This window comes from Montipora foliosa, chromosome 3 (assembly GCF_036669935.1).
Source record: "Montipora foliosa isolate CH-2021 chromosome 3, ASM3666993v2, whole genome shotgun sequence".
NCBI lineage: Eukaryota > Metazoa > Cnidaria > Anthozoa > Scleractinia > Acroporidae > Montipora > Montipora foliosa.
This window is the reverse complement of record NC_090871.1, coordinates 11,271,111-11,294,523: the sequence shown is the minus strand read 5'-3', so window position 1 is coordinate 11,294,523 and position 23,413 is coordinate 11,271,111. Positions and strand designations below refer to the sequence as shown.

Here is a 23,413-nt window from a genome sequence, read left to right as displayed (position 1 = left end):
CTTTAGATCGGAGGACGAGGGACGACTAAAAGTACCAGTTTTCAGTTCTGAGCACGCGCACTTCGAAAAATGTTGGCCTCCAAACTTTATGCGCAAGCTCAGTACGAAAAGCCCGTACTCGTAGTTGTCCTTGTCCTTCGATCTAAAGGTCTCTTATGTTTCAGTAGGTGACATCAAGAATATATAGTCGCTTTATTACCTCCGTAACAACTCACCTTTTTGAAGGTTCATAAACAAGAAAAGCCACAATTGCAATCAAGGCCACAGCTAGCAAAACACCGAATGCAATTCCAACATTTTTACCGGCAACCGAGGACTGATGAGCTTGTACGGCGGGAATATCAGTTACTGTACCGCTGCTACAAGGAAACAAACGAAAACACATTTTTATCAACTGACTCGTTTTGATTCTACAACTAAAAAAGACAACGCTTATTTGGGAGTTTAAGAAACGACGAAAACGCCGTCGATTCAAAATTTTACTTTACGCTTTAATTATACCGTAAAATTCCGAAAATAAGTCCCAGGCCCAAAATTTTTTTACTTCGTATTTGAGGGCAATTTTCCAAGTACAAACTCCCGGGGGGGTTATATTTAAAGGGGCGATTTAACGGAGGGTTTTTTGCGTTGCGCTTTGGGGGCCATATATTTGGAGGGGCTTTTACACGGAGGAGCGCATTTTCGGAATTTTAAGGTAATTTCGCAAGTGTCGGTGGTTTTCAGGTTACGTCATCGGCGCCATCTTGGTGGACGATAACAAAGGTTTTCCAATTAGCTCCTTTTGTTCGTCCACCAGCAATAGGCCACGTTCGATATATCAATATTCAAACATGGCTCAGGAACTTTATGGTTAAATTTAAATATTCTTTTGTTTAGAAATCTCCCTTGAGACTTGTGAGACAGAAAACAGAACTGAGCGATGAAATTTGACCATAAAGCCTCGAAGTTATGCCTGAATATTGATATTTAACATTAAGACCCGTAGCCCTTGCAGGCTACGGGTCAATAGCCCATGAGGCGAAGCTGAATGGGCTATTTACCCGTGGCCCTTGAGGGCGAAGGGTCTAATTGTTTTAGTATCACCCAACTAGTCGGACAGAAAAGGCAATAATAAAGTTAGCAAATGCAAGTTGAAGAAATGTTTATTTGGGAATAAAACGAAAGAAAGAATCACGCTTTTCGCTACTCGAGGACTATTAGCCAATCAAAATGGTCCACTAGTTGGGTGATACTAAATCGAACTAGGCCCATAAAAGTCTCTTGGGAATTTGACTCCACTATAATGCAAAACATGAGCCATAATTTGCTATAGTGTTTTCACTCACGTGATCAGTAACCTTGTTTTTCCCTCCGAAACGAAAGAAAACGTTTGCATGATAATATAGCTCAATTCCCGGAGGATTAGTTAGGTACACCAACATAGCCGCCGTTCCATTGTTTACGGACACCAACATGGCCGTCGTGACGTCACGTGAAAACACTATTGTTTTGTGCACCAACAAGGCCGTCATATCACGTGATTGAAAACGATCTATTGCACATTGCAGCATTGTTATCTGTGTCACTAGAGGTTGGTTGCTGACCATCTGTTCCATCTTATTGGTGTTATGCAATATGGACTCCTATAACTGGTTTTTTGCTCTGAATCGGGTTTGAAATAAGGATAAAGATTGAATAATTCCCTTTTGTATGCTCACGTTGTCGTTAAACCTTAAATTTGTGATTTCACGTTGTTGTTTTGCAGAGTACACCAAAGGAATATTAAAGAGATTTAGCAAAGACAACGGCGACAGCAACGAGACCGTCACAAATTTGCATATTTAGGTTCAAAAACAATGGTTTTGCACGCCTTGCACGTGCGTTTTTCACTTTTGTTCATTTTTTTGCCGTCGTCAGCAAAACAGCAACGTGAAATATCTAAATTTGAGGTTTTATGAAGAACGTCAGCACTTGAGGAAAAATTTTAATTTTCTCCCCTAAATGGGCCCTTTGCAGGATAGTGATCACATGGTACAAATCCGCCATAGTGGGACGCAAATTGCGCACTGGGACATCTAAAACAAAGCTAGTTAATCTTAATTTTCTTTGTTTTAGATGTCCCAGTGGGCAATTTGCGCCCCAGTAAGGCGGTTTTTGTACCATGTGATCACTATCCTGCAAAGGGCCCATTAAGCGCCGCTCAAAACGATTTCATTCCTGAGGAACTGCCACACCTTTGTCATATTAAAAAACTTGGAATAGTCGTGAAGTGATTACAATAATGAGAATTTATGTTTTGAGATGACGTTCTCGTTGCCTTTAACGTCGTCGTTGCTAAAGCTCCCTATTCAAAAACATGCGTCACACGTGCAGCGCGATTATTTCCTCTTTATCCAACATACGCTTGTCTTCGGGCGTTGTCATTCATTCTTAACCCTTTCCCTCCTAAGAGAGACACTTACAGATTTTACTCTGTCTAACGCCAGACGATTTTACTCGTCAATGGGGGACTCTTCAGGGGTGAAAGGGTCAACCACATCTAGATTCACTCAAAAACTATGCCCCCTTTAACCCTTCCCCTCCTAAGAGTGATACTTATAGATTTTACTGTCTAACCCCAGACGATTTTACTCGTCAATTGATGGGGGGGGGGGGGGGGGGGACCAGGCCCCCTTCAGGGATGAAAGGGTTAAACGGGTGACCCGAAAACACTGACTCCCGGTCCATGGACTACCCTAGAGACTACCCCAAAATACTATTTTGAGCGAGCGCTATTGGTATTAAGCAGCGTCACAGTTATTTTTAAGCGTAAACATCCATTTTAAACGGCATTGGTCAACAGTATTTAAGTCTAAGCACCCGTTTTAAAAAGGTTAGCTTTAAATAATTGTTGCACCAGTTTCACGTCTCTTACATGAAGCAAACGGCCATCTCAACAATTATTGAAAGCTAACCTGACCAACGCTGTTTAAGATGGATGTTTATAGGCTTAGTACTAATTGTGACGCTGCTTATGACCAATAGTACTCACTTGAAATAGTATTTTTGGGGTAGTCCGTTTGGGTAGTCGATGGACCGGGCGTCAGTGTTTTCGGGCCACCCGGGTTAAACTCCTCATACCGGCTGAAGTAGTCCGAATAGGACACAGATGTCGATGATGTAATGTACAATTGCTGGTAGACAAAAAGAAGGAGCTAATGACGTATCTATTGTTTTCGTCCACCACCATGGCGACGAGGACTGACGTAGAGTTAAGCACCACCAACACGCCAATTTCGATGTATTAGAATTCATTGACCGAATGCATAAATGGCGGCCAAAAATGTATTCTTTTGTTTATGTGCTAATGAGACTCACTAGCCTCGCTCTCAAGCAACCTTTCCTTTGTATTTTGTCCATGCAAACGAGGCTAGTGAGGCTAATTAGCACATAAACAAAAGAATATTTTTTTTGGCCGCCATTTATGCATTCGGTCTATGCTTCTAAAGAAATCAACTACAGTATCTGACCTCCGGGAAATGAATTCATACACATTCTACTTTTTTTTAAAGTTACCAGAGCCTCAAAATCACGTTTATTTTTTGAAGCTGAATTCATTCAATCTATCAAAATCGGTTTATTAAATTATTTTAGGACAAATAAAGTAAAGGGACTCACAGATCCTCCGTACAAACTATGGAGGTTGGCCATGAAAACACGAGATGGCAGTCGCTAGAAACGTAATCAAACTTTGGTGATCCCTGAAACGAAGGTCGGTGTATTAAAACACTGGTATCTTCAAACGATCATTACAAATAAACACATGCATAATAGCGAAAATCTAACTGAAAGAAAAGGATGTGGCCTCCGATCACGTAGCTCAGTCGTAGGGCAACCGAACTTGTGATCCCAAGGTAAGAGGTTCGCAGCACATGGAATTTTCTCCGAGTATGCCCGAGTGATGATCGAAAACAACACATTCTTTCACTTCATGTCTTATTTACGTTCTGAGTTTATAATGGCTAATACCTTTGAGAATTTAACCATCAAAACATGACGTTCCACAAATGAGAAAACAACAAACCAGACGAATAGCATACGGCTTGTTTCACGTGGAATTTATAGAAGTGTTGTAGGAAGTAGCATGAGGTAGACTTTCTTCAAACAGACTACAGGGTCCACAAAGCACTCGCATTCCATCAGTGTGGCCCGGGATGGCTTTCCACAATCGACGCCAAATGTGAGTGGAGTTTGTTGGTTCTCTAATCTGCTCCGCGAGGTTTTTCTCCCGGCACGCAGGTCTTCCACTCTCATTAAACTTAAATTGACTTGTAGTCTCCCCAATTAGTAACGCACCCCGAGACTACATCTACATGTACTAACCCTCGGTGAACTCCAGTTTGATTTATGGCATTTTTTTTGCTCAGTTACGTGGCCGCATACAGTATACCATTAGCCTTTTTGAGATATCACAGCCAAGCCAGACACATTTTGCTGGAGATTTCAGGCAACATCACAACACCGGGAACTGTGACCCCTCCTCTTATCGAATAGAGTGCGGGATCTATAACGTGCCATAGAGTTTTATACCCAAGGGTTGTGAAACGGGACGTACGGTTTATGGTCCTTATCCTAGACGACTTGAAAATGCAACCATTCGCGGATAAAACTACAAAGGCAGCACTTTCTCCTCAATTATTTTTAAGACCCTGAGTGTTGGTCCGGCCGGAGTCGAACTCACGACCTCCTGCACGCTTGTCCGGTCGGCGATTTTCCTTTACAAAAAAGTGATTATTATTATTATTATTACAAGGAATCCTTACCCCTCCTTCTCCTAGTGAGCAGTGAAACGTGATCACTACTAGCTGTGGACTTTCTTTGTCTTTACAGTTTTTCCCATCTGTAGTCATCTCAAGTGAAAACACTGAACCTGCACCTGAGAAATCAACAGCGAGAAAATCGTCAGAAAACTCAGTCACCTCTGCTCTCTTCGTTTTTATAGACGGGGCAAGAGAGAATAACGCTCCAAGCCGCTCAGCCCATAGCAACGCTTCAACAGCCTAAAGTTGCAAAATTGGCGAGACACTCCCGTTTAAAAAAACACCTTTTCTAGCTTTCAATACCCACAGGATCTAGAATTCCAATTTTTTCCACTTTCCCCCTTGCTTAACTTACTTGTGGCGTGTTTTTAACCACCCAATAGGATCGTTTGTTTTCCCTCACCATGCGTTGCGAGATCTTTGTAGTCAATCTCAAATAAAACATGTTTTAACGCACAAGTTACACAACAATTGGTTCATCGTTTTGGCTGTGCGTCTATCGATTTACGGATGCATTTGGGAGATTGCTAAGCACTCAAGAAGCTAGAGTGGCACTCGGCGACTCTTACGCCTCTTTCGAGCTTAGCAACCTCCTGCGGGCATCCATAACTCGAAAGACGCACGCTAACCATAAACCAATTGTTCTTTGAACTGCGAATATGAAATAAAGTGAAGCTATGATCCTCGCAGTTATGAACGCAATATTAGCAATTGCGTGGAGAAGCACGGGAACATTAGAACCCACAAATACTTCCATCTCAGTAATGTTCTAACCAACATTATCACCCAACTAGTGGACTAATGCAAATCCTGCATTTTGATTGGCTACGCTGCTAGTAATAGTCCTCGAGTATTGCCGAAAGAAAGAAAACGTCACGCTTTTGAAAAGCGTGACGTTTTTTTTCGTTTTATTCCCAAATAAATATTTCTTAAACTTGCATTTGCTAACTTTATTATTGCTTTTTCTGTCGGACTAGTTGGGTGATACTAGAACAATTAGACCCGTCGCCCTCAAGGGCCACGGGTCAATAGCCCATTCAGCTTCGTCTAATGGGCTATTGACCGGGAGCCCTTGCGGGCTACGGGTCTTATTGTTAAATATCAATATTCAGGCATAACTTCGAGGCTTTATGGTCAAATTTCATCGCTCAGTTCTGTTTTCTGTCTCACAAGTCTCAAGGGAGATTTCTAAACAAAAGAATATTTAAATTTAACCATAAAGTTCCTGAGCCATGTTTAAATATTGATATATCGAACGTGGCCGTTTGCGAGCTACGGGTCGAATTGTTAATTAGAACCGACAAATGACCAGCTCCCAACGTCAGTGGCTCCTTAGCTCAGTTGGTTAGAGCGTCGCACTGTTATCGGTAGGTCACGGGTTCAAACCCCGTTAAGTCCTGCATTTTTCAGGCTTCTCTACGCAATTGCTAAAATTGCGTCCATAACTGCGAGGATCATAGCATTACTTAGCCTGCAGTGCAGGCGTATTTTGGGCGCGCGAGTGCACATTTTCTTATTAGGCTTTCATCTTAGATTTGGTAACTGTGGAGGATTGGGGCGAGGAAATATTTGCCGAGGGCGTAGGTCAAGCATCTGATTACAATTAAAGATGGCGGCATCGAAAGCCTGATTTATCTAGCGTTCCGCTCCAAAATAACGCCTGCACTGCAGGCTAAGCATTACTTGGACGCAACATTGTTGTGTGTTACAAGTTGTGTCCTTTTGTGCACCCTGTTGAATGTTTTTCGGAGTTGCTGCGTCCGTTTGCACGGAGCCTTAGCATTGAAACAACAAGATTTACATCTAAAATAACTGATTCACGCAAATCTGTGTCTTGAAGCACAAGTCCCTCAATCCTTGGCGCTACACATCGTCGTCAAACTGACCTTCATAATAAAACGACTTTGATTTAACTGTCAGATCTTTTCCATCCACAGAAACGTGCGCCTTCCCTTGGGAATCATCACAAATGTTAATCTTATATGACACGTTCTGCTGCTTCTCACCCGCGCCATAGACAGTCCTCGAACTAAAAACAGGGGAAACAATCATTAGGGACAACCATCCTTTTCTCGAGAAAAGTCTGCTGATTTGGCTAACAGAAATTAAAACAAAATACGAAAAAGCATATGCGGATGTCGTCACGGCAACCACTCTCGTGACTTCAATCATTTCTCAGGGAGTTAACGGGGATGTCTCGCGGCTGGGGACTGCCACCCAAATCAAGCGAAACGTAAATATTGCATTGGGGTAGTTCTTTGAAACTAGCGAGGAAGAGTAGTTTATGACGTCAACACACTATCGAACCCGTTCCCCATCATTGCTCATTAGGGAGCTTAAGATCTACGACGCCGACGTCGACGAAAACGTTACCTCAAAATAGAACTTTGCTCTAGTAAAAGTCTTTCGCGATTATTCCATCTCGTTCACGTCGTACAATGTGGGCGAAGTATCCTAAAAATAAATTGGTACGAGCGGTTTCCCACTGAAAATAGAGAATGAAAGATTCTCTGTTGCATGCTAACGTTGTCGTCAAAACCTAAAATTCAGTGATTTCACGTCGTCGTCAGGCAGAGAACCGCAAAGATGTGAGCTAAAATCCGTGCCGCACGTGCAGCACGATTATTTATGCTCTTTTAACCAATGATATCATTGTTTTCTGGCATTTTCGATGACGTCGTCGTCGTAGATCTTAAGCTCCCTATTGATGGCTGAAACCATGACTACTTTTTCCTTATTTTCAAACCGAATAAAAAAGTGAGTTTTTAATCAAAATCATGGTATGCATCCACTGTGCCAAAAGGTTGTATATAATCCTATTTATTATTTAACACATTGTGACAATGCCCAAAATGGTCATACCGCTCTCAATGTTCATCGTGCGTGCTCAATTAACATATATCCTGCGATATGCGTAATTTTGTATGTCGCGGAGGAAAATGGTAGTTTTTCCAGCTTTTTTCCCAATAAAGGTAGAAAATTGTGCTTTGTCATCAATGTGTTGAATAATTAAAGTAGCCTGCTCAATCTTGCGGAAGATCGCCTGATTTTAGCCAACGAGGCCGTAAGTATCAGGCCATATTCCGCGCGATTTCGCAGGATAATAGTTAATTATTAAATTCTCAACCTCGGATAATGTATTTCGCGTGCTCAGATTGGTTCACTCAAACTTGGTTATTAGCTCACATACCTTGGTTTCACCTTATATGGTAAATGATTGCGTTAAGCGTTGCTAAATTAATTATTTTTTTTCGCCGGAAAGCGAAATTTCTCTTTGAATAAAGCCAAAAAGGAAAAAAAAAAACTTTTTTTGTGGAAAGTTTGGATCAATTCCGACTTTTAGAAGTACGCGAAAAGGCAAGAAATGTTTTTGTGGTGAACCTGCGTCTGTCTGACCACAAGGTATTACACAACATCGCATCAGTTCTCATCAAGTTTTTTCGATTTCGCTCGGATTTGCTCGTTTTTTTCGCTGGTATTTCGTCCTTCCAAATTCTTGGAGTTTAAGGACTTAAATAAAACAATTATCCCATTCGCGCTTGTTGGATATGAGACTGGTTATAGCCAACTCGCTACGCGCCTCGTTGGCTATTTACCATCTCATATCCAACGCGCGCTTATTGAATAATTGTTAAATATTTGGGACAATTTCCGAGACTAAATAAAGTGAAAAAGTTTGTTGAGGTGATAGGCTCCATATTTCTTTCCATTTCATGCTCTGTTAGCAAGACACTAAGAATGCTATCGACAGTGAAGCAGCTGCCTCCTTAATTTCCTCCATTCTCGTCACCAGAGCTTCAGATCGACCCAAGGCTCTGGGAAACTCTATGTAGGAGAACATGGGCCGTAGGGTTCTTACAGCCAAACAATGGCTATTTGAACCTTACGGCGCCCGCTCATTCCTCGTGCTAACATGAATGCACCAATTAGAGAAGCTTTTGATTGTGCTTCACGAAAACCAATGAGAAGACACTTAGTTTTAGGGTTCCCCAGAGCTCTTCTCCCCCTCACTCAAAAGAAGAGTTCCGGGGTCGAGATTCTGATTTCCTTTTGAAGGAATGAAGATTCTTACCTTAGTTTATGAAAATCAATGCTTTTTCCAGTGATGGGATGTTTCACAACACAATTGCGTGATGGAAGTGGTTGCCTTTATTAAACAAGGAAAAAACGTTTATGCTGATTAGCGCAGTGAAGGGATACATTACAACGGCCAACGCCTTGCGTTAATATTCAAAATTTCTTTCACTTTGCCCAGAAGCAAATTCCAAAGTTCAACTTTCAATCCGTAACTTACAATCTGATTTGAATGCAAAGTTAATAAACCGATTTTTTTTTCTACGTTTACAACGTAAAAACATAAAATGCCAAAAACATCAGTCGGTTGCCATTAGCTCACAGCCGACAAAAGCAAAAGTAAACTTAATTTTATCCTAACTTTTGGCTAAATTCCCATATCTATAATTCGAGATGTTCAAGGATGGTTATGCGATCCCCATATTAAGCACAGAATTCCATCACTCTAAGCTGGTGCGTCTAAACTCGACGGACAACAACAAAAACGAACTTTAATTTAAGGGCGCTTTCCTTTTGTCAGATCTGGCTGGCCACACTCGTCAATTTGCAAAAAAACGGAAACAATATGGAACACTTGCATGATAATCTCTCGCATTCTCTTAAAGGAGTATATGCCATCCTCGAATTGTGCTAATTTGGAAGCGTCGTATAGAGATAAGTCATTCCAAATGCCCGGTCTGTCCGGTCACTCAGTTCTGTCAAATGGAAAGCGTCCTAAGTATGAATTCGGGACGCAGTACAAAGGAAAGGAAAGGAGGGGAACTTTCTTTTAGTGTCAAGTCGTTCTAGCGCTGGAGCAATAATTGGGGACACTGTAAACTGAAATTAACAATTAACTCAGATCAAGTCAAATGTTGTTTTTTAAGGAGAGGGGAAAACCGAAGTACCCGGAGAAAAACCACTCGGTGCAGAGTAGAGAACCAACAAACTCAACCCACATATGACGCCGGGGTCTGGGAATCGAACCCGGGCCACATTGGTGGGAGGCCAGTGCTGTCACCACTGCGCCATCCCTGCACCCCTCAAAAAGAAAATCAAATCAAATATCAAATCGTAGGTTGCATGGTATTTGAGGGGAGGGGAAACCGGAGTCCTCAGAGAAAATCTCTCGGAGCAGAGGAGAGAACCAACTAACTCAACCCAAATGTGAAGTCGAACCAGGGCCACTTTTGTCATACCACTTTCGCCAAGACATTTCGTTTTTCGCGTGCTGATTAACGTTAGTTAAGTTAGCTACACTAGCAGGCCTTTGATCCACGACCGTGCAAGTGAGACCACTTTCGCCATACACTTTCGCCAAGTCAGACCACTTTCACCACTTTCGCCACTTTCGAGACCACTTTCGCCTTTCGTATATTACTTTCGCCAAGACATTTCGTTTTTCGTGAACCGATTAACGTAAGTTAAATTAGCTACACTAGCATTCCTTTGATCCACGACCGTGCAAGTCCACTCCTGATTTTAAGTCACGAACCTCTTTGCATTCTCGTATTTACAGTAAGTAACATTCGCATACACCTAGAGTATTAAAAAATCGCGGCCATTGCAGAACTCGTTTTAGCCCTTGTTGCTTCGTTTTTAAACTTTACATTGAAAAGAACATTTAACCTTAAAGGGAACCTCCACTAAAACAACAAAGTGACTCTAAACCACAGAACATAATGTTTACAATTGGAATTGCTCAATCTTTTTCCAATGAAAACGTTTGTATTCGAGAAAAATAAATTCCAAAAACGCTTATTTTGGCTTTCAAATTTCCTGGGCGCCGCCATCTTGAATAATTGTGACGTAACTTGGTTGCCCTATTGTTCTGATACAAAGAGCGATTGTTCTGGAACAATAGGGCAACCAAGTTACGTCACAATTATTCAAGATGGCGGCGCCCGGGAAATTTGAAAGCCAAAATAAGCGTTTTTGGAATTTATTTTTCTCAAATACAAACGCTTTCATTGGAAAAAGATTGAGCAATTCCAATTGTAAACATTATGTTCTGTGGTTTAAAGTTATTTTGTTATTTTAGTGGAGGTTCCCTTTAAACGAGGCAACAAGCGCTAAGTTCTATTGAAAAGCAAACTCGGAATGCCACCTCGAATGTAGAATAGATCCACTGCAGCCACCTGGTCCTTGGTTAGGAGTACAGAGAAAACCAGAGATCCAACGGTTTACGTGGCCTTACCTCAGTTTATCCTTGCAAGCCACTGAACTTTTCCATTTGATAAGGAATGAACAGGATGACCATTCCTCCCTATAAACACAAGCAGAAGTTCCTTGAAGGTTTGACTACAATACTATATGTTCCGAATAAAAAAAGTCTCCGCTTACGAGCCAGAAGGCTCATCAGGCCGGCGCTTATCTCCGGTTTCTGTAGCATGAAGCGACTAGGAGTATTTGTACTCCCCCCTGGATGGGATGCTAGTCCATCGCAGGGTTACCCCCAGCATTACGCCGGTACCCATTTATACACCTGGGTGGAGAGAGGCACCGTGAGAGTAAAGTGTCTTGCCCAAGAACACAACACAATGTCCCCTGCCAGGCCCCGAACCCGGACCACTCGATCCGGAGTCGAGCGCACTAACCATGAGGCCACCGCGCCTCCACATATGTTCCGAATAAGAGATGCAAATTTCAAACCATGCCAGTCGCAAGGACAGACCAGCCGTTGTGCGGTTGTTTTTAGCATCTTTCACAAGACGGTTTTTCTTTGTCCCAGTCGTAATTTTTCAAAATCTTTGACTTGAAACTTACCTTTGTTTCAACTGTTTGCCTTTTTTTCAATATTTCGCCCTTTTGACTTCTCTATTTTTCCTTGTGTAAGATGCTAAACTAGTCAAAGATGCGCACTTTTTGCATAAGGTCATAAAGAGGCTCAAGTAGCGAGAAATTAAAAGGTTAACAAATTATTGTCTCAAAAATGACTTAATCTCGATTCGCACTTGAAATCCCTGCGAAATGAAAAGGCAGCAAATACAAATTTGCAACGTCAACGACTGAATTAAGTGTCTAAGCAAGAAATTTTTCAATTTCCTGCACTCCTTTCGATCAACTTTCAAAATCAATCAAATTTATTCTTCGGGAATCCAGAAACAAGCTTCCGTTAATAATAGGTTATCACGTGACGTTACGCCGCCATGTTGGTGAACGAAAACAAAAGATCTTTCATTAGTTTCTTTTGTTCGTCCACCTAAGTCGTACATTTTTCTTTTATCATTCTTGGTGTCTCTAGCGGTTGGTCGGAAACGTCCTATACACCGAACACACACATTCTAACTGAGTCGATACTAGTTGTGTTATCAATGCGGTTGTGCTTTTAAACGGGCTGTGTCACTGAACAGCCTTTATTTTTGTACAGTTTTACCAACAACTCGCCCCTTCTCGCTATGAAACTAAACTATAACCCAGAAATTACTTTACAAACACGAAGACGCACTATAAAAGGCGTGGTGCCTTAGGCACATGCAAATGATTTATCAATCAACCGTGGACGCAACCAAGCTCTGTGAAAATTTGTGCAATAAAAAAGCCCCTTACAGCAATGTGTCCGTAACATGTCATAAAATGTTTTATTATATAGATACTGATGAAATACCAGGATTTCTCCTTTTACTAAAAAATCATATCTTCACCGCGCGCAGTGAACATATCATTTTTATCTTTCACATGTGAGAATATAGGTGTCGTCATGGTAACGAATACGATTACCCAATAAAATGCGAGCTTCGTCTTCATTGTAAGATACTTTTGTGCTCCAGTATAATGCCTCTCTACTACATAAACATTTTTATTGCAAAATTTTACATTATCATGATTTGCTTTTCATAACTTTCATATCTTGTTTCATTTTTAGCGGTTGGTGACCACTTTTTCATCATTTTGAAAATGAAAAAAAAAAAAACAAGTTGTTTTAAATCTGGACATTTCATCAATATCTATATATAATAAACAGAACATTACATGACCGCTTGGGCATACGAATTTTATCTTCGAGTGCTGAAAGTATCTCTCACTTGTTCGCTTCGCTTACTCGTGAGAGATACTATCAGCACTCGATGATAAAATTCGTATCCCCGCGCGGTCATGTTATATCCTCTATATCTGTCGTTCTTTTTTTTAATCCTCAGTCCCTTTTTCCAACGCAAGAAATATCTTTTAGGGTTTCCGTCTCTGTGTTACTGTTTGTTGTTCAGCATCTTAGATAATTAATCAGTCGAACAAAAGCAGAGCGGGAAGCGACCCCTTTTTTAGTGCGTCTTCGTATTCAAAAGGGTACTATGACCAGAAAATCATTTCCTTTTTTTCTACAGATTTGAAAGTGTGTTTGCTTATTAACACTTGCCTGGCAAAATTTTGAGCTTTTATTTTTATCCAAAGGCTGTTTAATTTAAGTGAAAGTTTTGGATTTTACGGTCCGCTTTTACTCACGTTCCAAACTGACCGACTGGACCTCAGAAGGTTGGATCTGGGGAAAAGTGACATCCTTTACTCACAGGAAAGGAAATTGAAATTAACAATTAACAAAAATCAAGTCAAATGTTGGTTTTGAGGAGAGGGGAAACCGGAGTACCCGGAAAAAACCTCTCGGTGCAGAGTAGAGAACCAACAAACTCAACCCACATCTGACGCCGAGTCTGGGAATCGAACCCGGGCCACATTGGTAGGAGACGAGTGCTCTCACCACTGCGCCATCCCTGCACACCCAATTAGTTTAAAGGTGGGCAGACACGAGGGGTCATGTTGCAGAGACATGTTGCAGCGACAAAAAACTTGTGTAATGCACACTGAGGCGGCATGAAGCAGGGACACAATCAGAACATGTAAACACATGAAACTGTTGCCGGTACATGTCCCAGAGATGTGTTGCAGCGACATGTCCCCTCGTGTGAACTGATACTTTTATAATTGCACAACACCAGTTTTGGGGGTGATTTTGTCCCCGCGACGTGTCCCATGAAGTTCAACTTGTTGCACACCTGTTTATTTTAACTGGAATTTTCCTATTTAATGCTCGGCCATTACTACCTTTAAGATTTTGAGAGAGCTGGGTCGAGGAGAAATGACGTCAAAGGCTCACTAGCTTAAGAATGCAATGAGTGTACGACGCAGAACTAATATGCAGCACGTGAGTTTCGGACTTTCAGACTTCTAAACTCGCGTAAGCTGCATTCACTCGCTGAAATTTTAAGCTACTGAGCCTTTGATGTCACTTTTCTTTAGATTCAACTCTCTGAGGTCCACTCGGTCAGTCTTGAACGTGAGTAAAGGCGGAGCGTGAAATCCAAAACTTATACTCTAAGTAAACGGCCTTTGGATAAATGTCAGGCGTAAAGCAAACACACTTTCAAAATCTGAAGAAAATCTTCTCACAGGGGGGCACAGCACCAACAAACCTTTCAAACTGAGGCTGACCAACGTGGTTTCCGCATTCAAAATAAAACACCACTTTGGGGTTCCCTCCAATGCATCCTTCTACTGGGGGAAGTCCGGAATATGTTAACTGAAGTCTTCCATCTGAAAAGGCAGTTTAAATCTCCTTGTATAAATACACGGATCCTAAGAGCATGAATCTCTTGGAGGTAAGTGTACTTACTCGGTTAAACGCTGCAGTCGTTATTGAAAGTTCTGGAGCTATTTATACAACGCCACTTAGTACAAGAATGTCTTTGGTCTTCAGCCGGATTCGGTGAAATGAAGAGAAAGAGGCTGGTAATATTTTTTTGTGCAAAACTTGTTTTCAAACATTGTCCCCATCGAAAACAGTCTGAAGTATAAAGTCGACAAAGTAGAGCAAAAATACCATAATACTCTTTGTTTGTCCCTCCAAATTTTTGTTTCTCCTGGGACCATTGTAAGTCTCAAGAAAAACTTGAAAGAATGCTTAGGCTACATTTGGAGGGCTAAACAAAGAGTATTATGTTATTTTCGACAATGGCCTATAACATGATAGCAGAATTGACCCGTCAACACGCTCAGCTATTGTGGAGTTGGCATGGCTTAGAAAGGCAAAATAATAATGCTACCGGATTGCTTGAATAGAGAATGTTTCGGTTACGCGAAGAACGATGAGAACAAATGTGGAGTGTTTTTATTCGAAGCCGGTGTTTAATACACAGAAGAAACAAGGCATGTTGACAATCCTCTCGATGCTTAGTAGCAGACAAAATGCATGCTTTAAACATGCAATGCTTTAATGACCCATGACAACATCCACACACAATCGATTATGTCACTCCTTTGCGCAAAGCTAATTCTTGCAGCTGAACGCGGAAACACGCACATGCCACCAAACCACAATCATTTCCTGCCTTTGATTGGCTAAGCAAAGTACCAAATACTCAACAGGCCTTGCATGTTTCAAAGCCTACAGTAAGAGCAGGACTGGACGACAAACATGCGCGGTTGGTTGGCAAAGACCTGAAGTCAGTTCTTGCCGTATAGAGAGGCTTTGAAACAAAGCTTTAAGAACAGAACAAAAACGCAGGCTTGCTAACATACTCATACTGACCTATTAAACTCATCCTCTGTGAGCTGGTAACACCGAGTACATTTGCTTTTTTACTGTTTTGCCTCATCATGCAGACTGAAGCGGTGGATGGGCAACCTTTGAAAGACAAGCAGTAAAAAACATTCGTTCAAACGTGAGAAGGGCACTTTTGTTAACACGGGAAAACAAACAGCTTACTTCGCTTTGCCTTTATTTTTTGCCTTTATTTGTAGTGAGGAAATGTTGGTTAGGACATTACAATTAGTCAAGTGACATAACAAAAACAAAAACAGGAAGCATCTCTATAAAACTCCTTCATTCTCACCATCGAAACGTTCATTGCTCCCAACTAGTACATAGAATTCTTTGTTGGGTGAGAATATGCTGTTAGATCAAGATCAGTAGGCGGTTGTTCAAACGATGGATACCGCTATCCACCGGATAAATCACTATCCACGGCGGATAAACACTAGCAAAACCAATTGAGTTATCCAGCGGCTAGTGATTTATTCGGCGGATAGCGCTATCCATCGTCTGAACAACTGGGGCCAGAGGCCCGTTTCTCGAAAGACCCGAAAACTTTTCGGCTTGAAAAGGCATTTGTGAAACTGTCAACCGCTTGCTTTAGAGAGCCGATGTTTTGACATTTTTTCAAAGGTAACAAAAGGCAAAATAACTGTGAAGTTTGGCGACTTAAATTCTCTCCATTCTTGAGATACAGAAGAAATTGTGACACCCAAAAATGGCCGTAAAGTTTCGGGACCTTCAAGAAACGGGCCCCAGACCTCTTAAGGACGTTCACGCACTACTAGTTAAGCATTAGTTAAGATAACATGGCGACAAAAACGCCGGGGACAAAAATCCAGGCCGACAAACGATTGGCACATCTATTTCCAATTCATCATGAAACGTTGACGAGAAGGGAGCAAGAGGTGGAAAAGCTCCGAAAAAGGTAGCTGATCGAGTAGTGGCTGAAAGTTTGGAAAACTCGAGGACGATCCGTTGAGTAATTTAATGGGGCTGTTTTGTTTTATGTTTTTATTACCTTACCAACTTTAGTTCAAAATGAATGCACGTTTTTGAAGTTCTTTTCCTTTACTCTCATAAAAATAGAGCGGCATTACATTTTCTTTCTCGTCCACTTGAATAGTGCGGGCCAGCGATTAAACTTCACAAAAACCACACTACAGGAACCGGTTGTTCGACAAGTAAATCCAGGATTAGCGTGAACTTTTGTGTCATGTTTTCAACTTTTTGGTGACATTTCCTTTTGCTTATTCTTATTTGTCAAGAGTGACTTCTTCTAATGTAAAGTTTTGCCGAATATCAGCGTTGAACATCATATTGAAGTAGAGAAATAATCTCCTTGGTTAACTTTTAATCTGGCATTAGCGTTTAATCGGCTTTTGAACAACCGGGCCCAGAACATGAGGATGACGGCAATGGACAGATATGATACAAAACACTAACCAAATGAAGGGGACGCCTCCTTGAAACTTCGTTGCTATGCTCGAGAAAGTTTTTTTTTTGTATAAAAAACATTTCGTACCTTCAATGATCGATCCTGTCTTGGGTTCCAGCTGGGAGCCGTTTCTCAAAAGTCCCGAAACTTTACGGGCCATTTTCGGGTGTCACAATTCCTTTTGTATCTCAAGAACGGAGAGAATTTAATTCGTCAAACCTCTCAGTTATTTTTCTTTTTGTTACCTTGAAAACATGTCAAAAGATCAGGTTTCCCAAAACAAGCGGTTGGCAATTTCGGGCCCACTCGAAAGGTCACGCAAAACGTGACAAACAAGATTTTCCAAGAGAGTTGCAACATCACATCGAATCATCGGTAACCTCTATTTTTTTAATCATGAATCACTTACTTTACTTACTATCTACAAATATGATGAAATGAAAAAATCACACTGTAAGAAGTTATCTTTTTTTAAAAGTTTCTTTCCTCGTGCCACCGAATTCCGGAAGTGGTTGCAACGGGTAGCGCTTACGAAAACGTTCGTGAAGGATTAACTCTACTGTTTACAACATCCTAGCGGCATGCAATTATCTAAAAATCCCACTCCTAAAAACATATGCACGGAAACCTTCACTATAACAGTTTATTTTTACGATTTTCGATGGATAAGCAGATGAGGCTACATCTCGTCACGATGACCGATTTATCGAAATTTTTTCATTTTCGGAGTAAGTACTTTATGACGTAATTCTAGGCGAAAAATGAAGAAAATTTCGCCGTAGGAAGATTTTGGCGCGAACGTCCTTACGCTGATAATAATCTCCATTCTGAAAACTTGTCTGACTGATATTTCGTTGAAACTGTGAAGAGAATTTACATGCCGATCACTCCTTTGAGTCAAAGGGTTAGTGAAACGCTACATGGAAAGAAAATTTCATTTCCATATGACAGGAAAAGTGTTGGCGCAGTAGCAACACCACTTAGTGCTCTTAACCACTGCGTTCGATTTCCAGACTCGGATGTCTCATGTGAGTTGCGTTTGTTGGTTCCCAACCCTCCCCCGAGAGGTGTTTCTCCGGATACTCCAGTTTCCCTTCTCATTAAAAAAAAAAACAACGCGATCTTCTTTGATTTCATGAAATTCAGTCTGATTTACAGCCTCCTCAATTAGCAGAGAACTTTTGCTTCGCAACATAGTTAATCGAGGGACTGGTTATGAAACATTAGAACTTTCAAAAGCGAGAACATGTTGTTGCAATCGATGTTAAATTGACTGTGACCCTGCACAATCTTTTGTTTTCGCTTCGCACGGGTTCGCAAATTAGTTGCGCATAATTTAATCGAAGTATTTGATTGGTTATCTTCTAGAAAAAAGGCGTGTTTTGTGCAGGGTCAAGGCCAAAAATACGGACAAAAACATGAGACAAAGGAACTTGTCCAGTTTCATAACCATCTCCATGCATTAATTATGTTCGCAAGATACGTTCAAGACTTAAGAACAAGGCCGTCGTCGTTATCATTAGGGAGCTTACGTAAAAGGACGGCTGAAAGACTCAGGACGCCAGAATGACGAAAAAATGTCGCGCGAGACTGCGCATTCCCGATCTTACGCGACATTTTTTCGTCATTCTGCCGTCCTGAGTCTTCCAGCCGTCCTGTTGCATAAGCTCCCTATTATTAGAGAATGTTACCATCGACAACGAGTACGACTTCGATTACGAGTTCTGGATTTTTGATTATTGCGCATCCACAGTGCGCAGCCCGACGTGCTCGACTCGTCCCAGCAAGTTGGCCTGCGAAGGATTTACATCGAAAAGTCGTAGCGGTAAGTACGAGTTTGTCAAAAGGAAATTGCAGTTTAAAGCTGTAATAATCATATGCTAACCAAACCTCAAGTAAGGGGGTAAACAATTTGAGAAGGAGTGCAAGTTGCACTTGTTTTCGTGCTCGCACTCGTTGCCGATGCTAAATTTTCTATTATAAAAAAAATACCTTTAGGGCCATCTTTTATGCCTCTGCAGATGTTTATCCAGAATCTACATTCAATAAGGTTAAAAGACACAATAATTTGAATCTAATATTTGAAGGAGTTTATCAGAATCATTGGAAAATTCCATACATCAAGATCTCACGCGAACAACAAGGAACCTTAAACTCAGTGATGCTTTTCTCAGACTTACTAAAAACTTAATTCATGCACCTGTGACGTAATTAGGGACAATTCTCATGTGTTGGCCTGAGAAAACACAAATTCATCAAAGACACCCATCCTGCTGAATTCCAGACTACGAACAACATCAATGAGCCTTATTGCTGGTTTTCACTCACGTGATCAACAGCCATGTTTTTCAACGAAAACAGAAGGAAGCGTTTACAAAATAATAGAGTTAAATTACCGGAGGATTTGGTCGGGGCACCAACATGGCCGCCATTTCTTTGTTTAGGGGTGGTCGTGACGTCATGTGAAAACCGAGAATTCGCGCGGCGGCCATATTGGCCATAGACAATATAGATTTCGTACCCCGTGCCTCGAGTCGAAATGTTTGGTAACGAGTTTCGGTGCGCAAAAACAAAAGTTTTCAATCCCTCTGGACTCAACATGGCTGCCGTGTGATTAAGGCCCATTATCTCAAAAGATTGTTTGCAGAAGTTGGTCATACCACAGAAAGGCACTCGTCAGTCAGTATTTAAGAATTCGCTTTTTTCACCAGTCTCATAATACATTTCATTTTTTTTTTTTTTTTTTTTTTGGGGGGGGGGGGGGGTTATTTGCATTTACAAAATGGATATCCAGTTCACTGAAGCGTTTTACAGTCCCAAGAGTAAATAACTTGTGTTGTTTTTATGTAAAGACCCCCACAAAACGTATAAGAGGTTTTCACGTGACGTCATCGCCGCCATGTTGGTGGACGAAAACAAACGATCTCTAATTAGCCTCTTTTGTTCGTCCACCAGAAGTCGTACATTTCTCTATTGTTATTGGCATTATGGAATGGTGAAAATAGTCAGTTATTCGCCGAAGGTGAGGTGAATATCGGGGAATAAAAACCAAGACCAAGTCGAAGTTTTTATTCACGATATTCTGTTTTTGTTTTCGAAACCATTTCTCTAAACCGTTTGAACGAACGCGAAAGTATCGGGCGGAGGGCTTCCGAATTAGCGAACAGCGAGGGGAAACCGCGTAGCTTTCCGGACGCCGTCTGTGATTGGAGACCGGCGAAACGATAGATGATACAACAAAAACGATGCACCTAACCCTGACGAGAAAAGAAGCTAGAGGTCATAGGGACCAATGAAAATAGCAGTCGATTACTCACAGCGAGAAGTGAAGCTGCGAACTGCAAGTATCGCGGGCGCTCGATAACATAACACGCTAGTCAAGATTCGAAATCCAATACCTGTCTCCGTTATGTACATAACTCCAGCTCCGTGTACGACTTGATAGGAGTCCCAGATTATAACTGCTACTTCCATCGTCGTAGAAACAAACTTCAAAAGGCGGGCAAACCAAGCTTGTTCTCCAGGTAAACTCTGCCTTGGATTTCTGTAGAGAAATAAAAGCACAGGAACTAATGTACGAGAAGAGATAGGTTTGCAAACGTTTTCATCTCTCATTTGAAGGACAGTTGACTTTGATCACGATGGGTTTCAATTAAAGGACATATATCTCAATTGTGTGAAAAATAATATTAATGTCCCAATTTTCGAAGCTGTTATTCTGGCCAATGTTATGTACTTGGCACAAAATTTTCCCGTCCGGCAAGACCAAACTCAGTCAACAAGAATTTATCATATAACGCACACAGTGCTTATTTTAATTTCGGGAATCCTCGCGCGGACGGTACGGCCATCATATGGAGATGTTCTCAATACTTTAACGATGAAAACGTTCACAGGGCCGTACAGGTCATATGAATCTCAGGGTTTTCGGTTGAGGACGGAGGCCGGACACTTCGTCCGGTTGTTTACCATTTCACACCCGGTACTTTGGCGCTGTAAATTTGTAGATTTGTTGGCTTCTTTTTTTTCCTCGTTAGACTTGGGTATCTCAGGAACCCACGGGCTGAAGAAACACAAGGCAATCACGCATAATAAATCCATCAAGAAGTCACATCGCCTTATCTGGTTCTTTAAAAAGATATCGAAAACCCGGTATGACAAATGCTCTCATCATCAAGAAGTTGGATTACTTCTCATTTCAAATATGTTTCCTTGCTAAGATGTCTCAGATCCAACGAATAATTGTTGCCATCTAGCCCCTGTTGTTCAAAGGGTGGATAACTTTATCAAACGGATAAATCACTATCCATTGGATAGCGCAATTGGTTTCGCTATGACTTATCCACAAGGGTAGTAATTCATCCGGCGGATAGCGCCCTCCATCGTTTGGGACCTACTGGAAACAATCTTATTTGTCTGGTAGTTTTTAAATTATGATCGTAGTATTGGGAGATTAACGTCAATATGCACTCGCCGAATTGTAGATAACGGTTGCAAAGGGAGAGTGCTTACGTTCGACCCCACTGCACAAGTGTTCAAAAGTGACCGTGGCTATCAATCGAGTGAAAACGGTGCGTCAAAACTGAGAAGCGTTAACTAAAAATGTCAAAATCTGCCTACCGTAGCAGAAAGAAGTTGCGGGCGCCCCTCGGTGGATTGATTCTTGTCACACACAAAGATTATTTTCGATGTTGTTAAATCTAAAAAGCAGATACCGTGACAAAACACAAATGTTAGTTATCAAACCCCGTACTAGTTCTATTCCCGCACGTGTGCGACAGGATGAGTCGATTGTCGGGAGCCTGCCGATTGTGTAAATCTAAAGGCCCAGGCAAGCGGCTTCAACATCGGTTCGGTTTTGTTAAACGATGTTGAGCGATGTTGACTTCTGGGATTCAACACATCAGCAACATTTGATTCAACAAAGCTCCCGAGAGGCCTGGTATTCAGTCCCAGGCTCCAGTCTCGGTTGTTACTATGGGTATGGACTTGTTACTATGGATACAGACATGGATTCGTCATTGAGCGACCGATTGGTGCGCACGCGCATACCTAGCAATTAGGCAGCTTAAGCACGCGCGTTTTTGAGACGCGGACGGCAACCGGAAGTGACCTGTTTTCCCTTTTAACTTGTCTTCACACAACCACATTTCATTGTCAAGTTTCTTTTCTCCATTAGAGATGATCAGTATAAAAATCTGGGAGACACAACTGTCCTGGAACACAAATTGGTCTCTTCCGGTTGCCGTCCGCGTCTAGAAAAACGCGCGGGCTTAAGCTCCTTAATGTTTAAAGAGAGGGGCAAACGACTTCAACTTCATTCAACATTCGCAACAACAACAGAAACTGAACTTTTGGATTTTGGCGCTATACAAATTATTTATTATTATTATTATTATTATTATTATTATTATTATTATTATTATTATTATTATTATTATTATTATTATTAACATTCGCAACAACAACAGAAAGGTTGAATGGTTGTTGAAGCAAAGTTTTAAGACTCTGTCGAAGAGCATGCATAAGGCGCCTCGGTTCAGGTAACGAAACCTCATTGATCGTCGTATGTCTGTTTCTCGTATTGAATGCCTTCCAATCGCAGGCATGTGTTTAAATTAATGCTGGATTAGTATTATGGCGTTAGGACGAAAGAGGACGCATCCTAAAATCGTGTTATTTGACGAATGTCCTGAATATATTCCGCGGGTATCGGTCGTGATGCCATGCGATTTAAGGGTGTTGGGCGCCATCTTGGACTCGCTGGCCGACGGGCACGTTTATCACTGGAATGCATACTCCAAAATAAGGTGAGACACTTTGTGACACATATACAGGTGTAACATTTGGTGAGGTTACGTAGCAATACCTGACAACCTCATTGTTAAACCGCTTTGGCAGATAAACAACACTATGTTTAGGCAGAGAATAACTGCTGGGTTAGGCACTATCTCTAGCAATTAGGGTTAAGCGCTGACGCGAAATGGTTAGCTTTCATAAATTGTTCTGGTGACACCATAGTAAAACTTTATCAAGATCGTTTAGCACTTTATATACACAAAACTAAAAGTCTCACCGTATTCTAGTGACAACCCGACGGACACACATCACCTCGCTCTGATGTGATTGTTAATATGTCAAGCTTCGACATCGGTTCGTATCGCAATGCCCGCGTGCCCAAATTTCCACGTGCTTTGCAGTTGTGCGTTTTGGTTGCTCGGCCGTTTTCTTCGCTGTTTTCCCAAATGTAAGTGAAATTGTGTTGATGTCTTCGAAGTATCACTAGCAAATATGACTAAAGCTACTTATCAGAACATCAGAAAGCTGTGTAGTGGTGTGTTTTGAAAGAAAGAGACGCTGTAATTCGCCCCCGCGCGGCAATTCGTGCCGGCAACGATGCCGAGTTGTGATTTGTCATCTCAGCTGCTTTTCACAGGAGATTCAAGTTCTCTCTGCGTACTGCCTGAAAGCACCCATAAAGTCCACTTTCCCAGAATTTTCTGGGCAATCAGAACAATAAAAAATATCATTTTACTAGACACCGAACTCACTTTACCAACCTATGATTACTACTAGTACTATGACTAATCATTAATTATGAACTGTGGACGAAATTTGAGT

At 41.4% G+C, this 23,413-nt stretch overlaps 1 protein-coding gene across 1 annotated transcript in view; it reads right to left on the bottom strand.

Annotated features, from left to right (window-relative positions):
* The window catches only part of LOC137996756 (cation-independent mannose-6-phosphate receptor-like), a 92,630-nt gene that overhangs the window by 7,766 nt on the left and 61,451 nt on the right, over nucleotides 1-23,413 (bottom strand). Inside the window, exons 24-34 of the mRNA XM_068842322.1 lie at nucleotides 21,413-21,492; nucleotides 20,191-20,336; nucleotides 18,785-18,828; nucleotides 15,352-15,447; nucleotides 14,237-14,357; nucleotides 11,029-11,097; nucleotides 8,851-8,925; nucleotides 6,665-6,807; nucleotides 4,782-4,894; nucleotides 3,637-3,719; nucleotides 216-359 (exon numbers count right to left, since the gene is read on the bottom strand). Coding sequence (XP_068698423.1) covers nucleotides 216-359; nucleotides 3,637-3,719; nucleotides 4,782-4,894; nucleotides 6,665-6,807; nucleotides 8,851-8,925; nucleotides 11,029-11,097; nucleotides 14,237-14,357; nucleotides 15,352-15,447; nucleotides 18,785-18,828; nucleotides 20,191-20,336; nucleotides 21,413-21,492 — 1,114 coding nt within the window. The remainder of the gene's footprint in view (nucleotides 1-215; nucleotides 360-3,636; nucleotides 3,720-4,781; nucleotides 4,895-6,664; nucleotides 6,808-8,850; nucleotides 8,926-11,028; nucleotides 11,098-14,236; nucleotides 14,358-15,351; nucleotides 15,448-18,784; nucleotides 18,829-20,190; nucleotides 20,337-21,412; nucleotides 21,493-23,413) is intronic.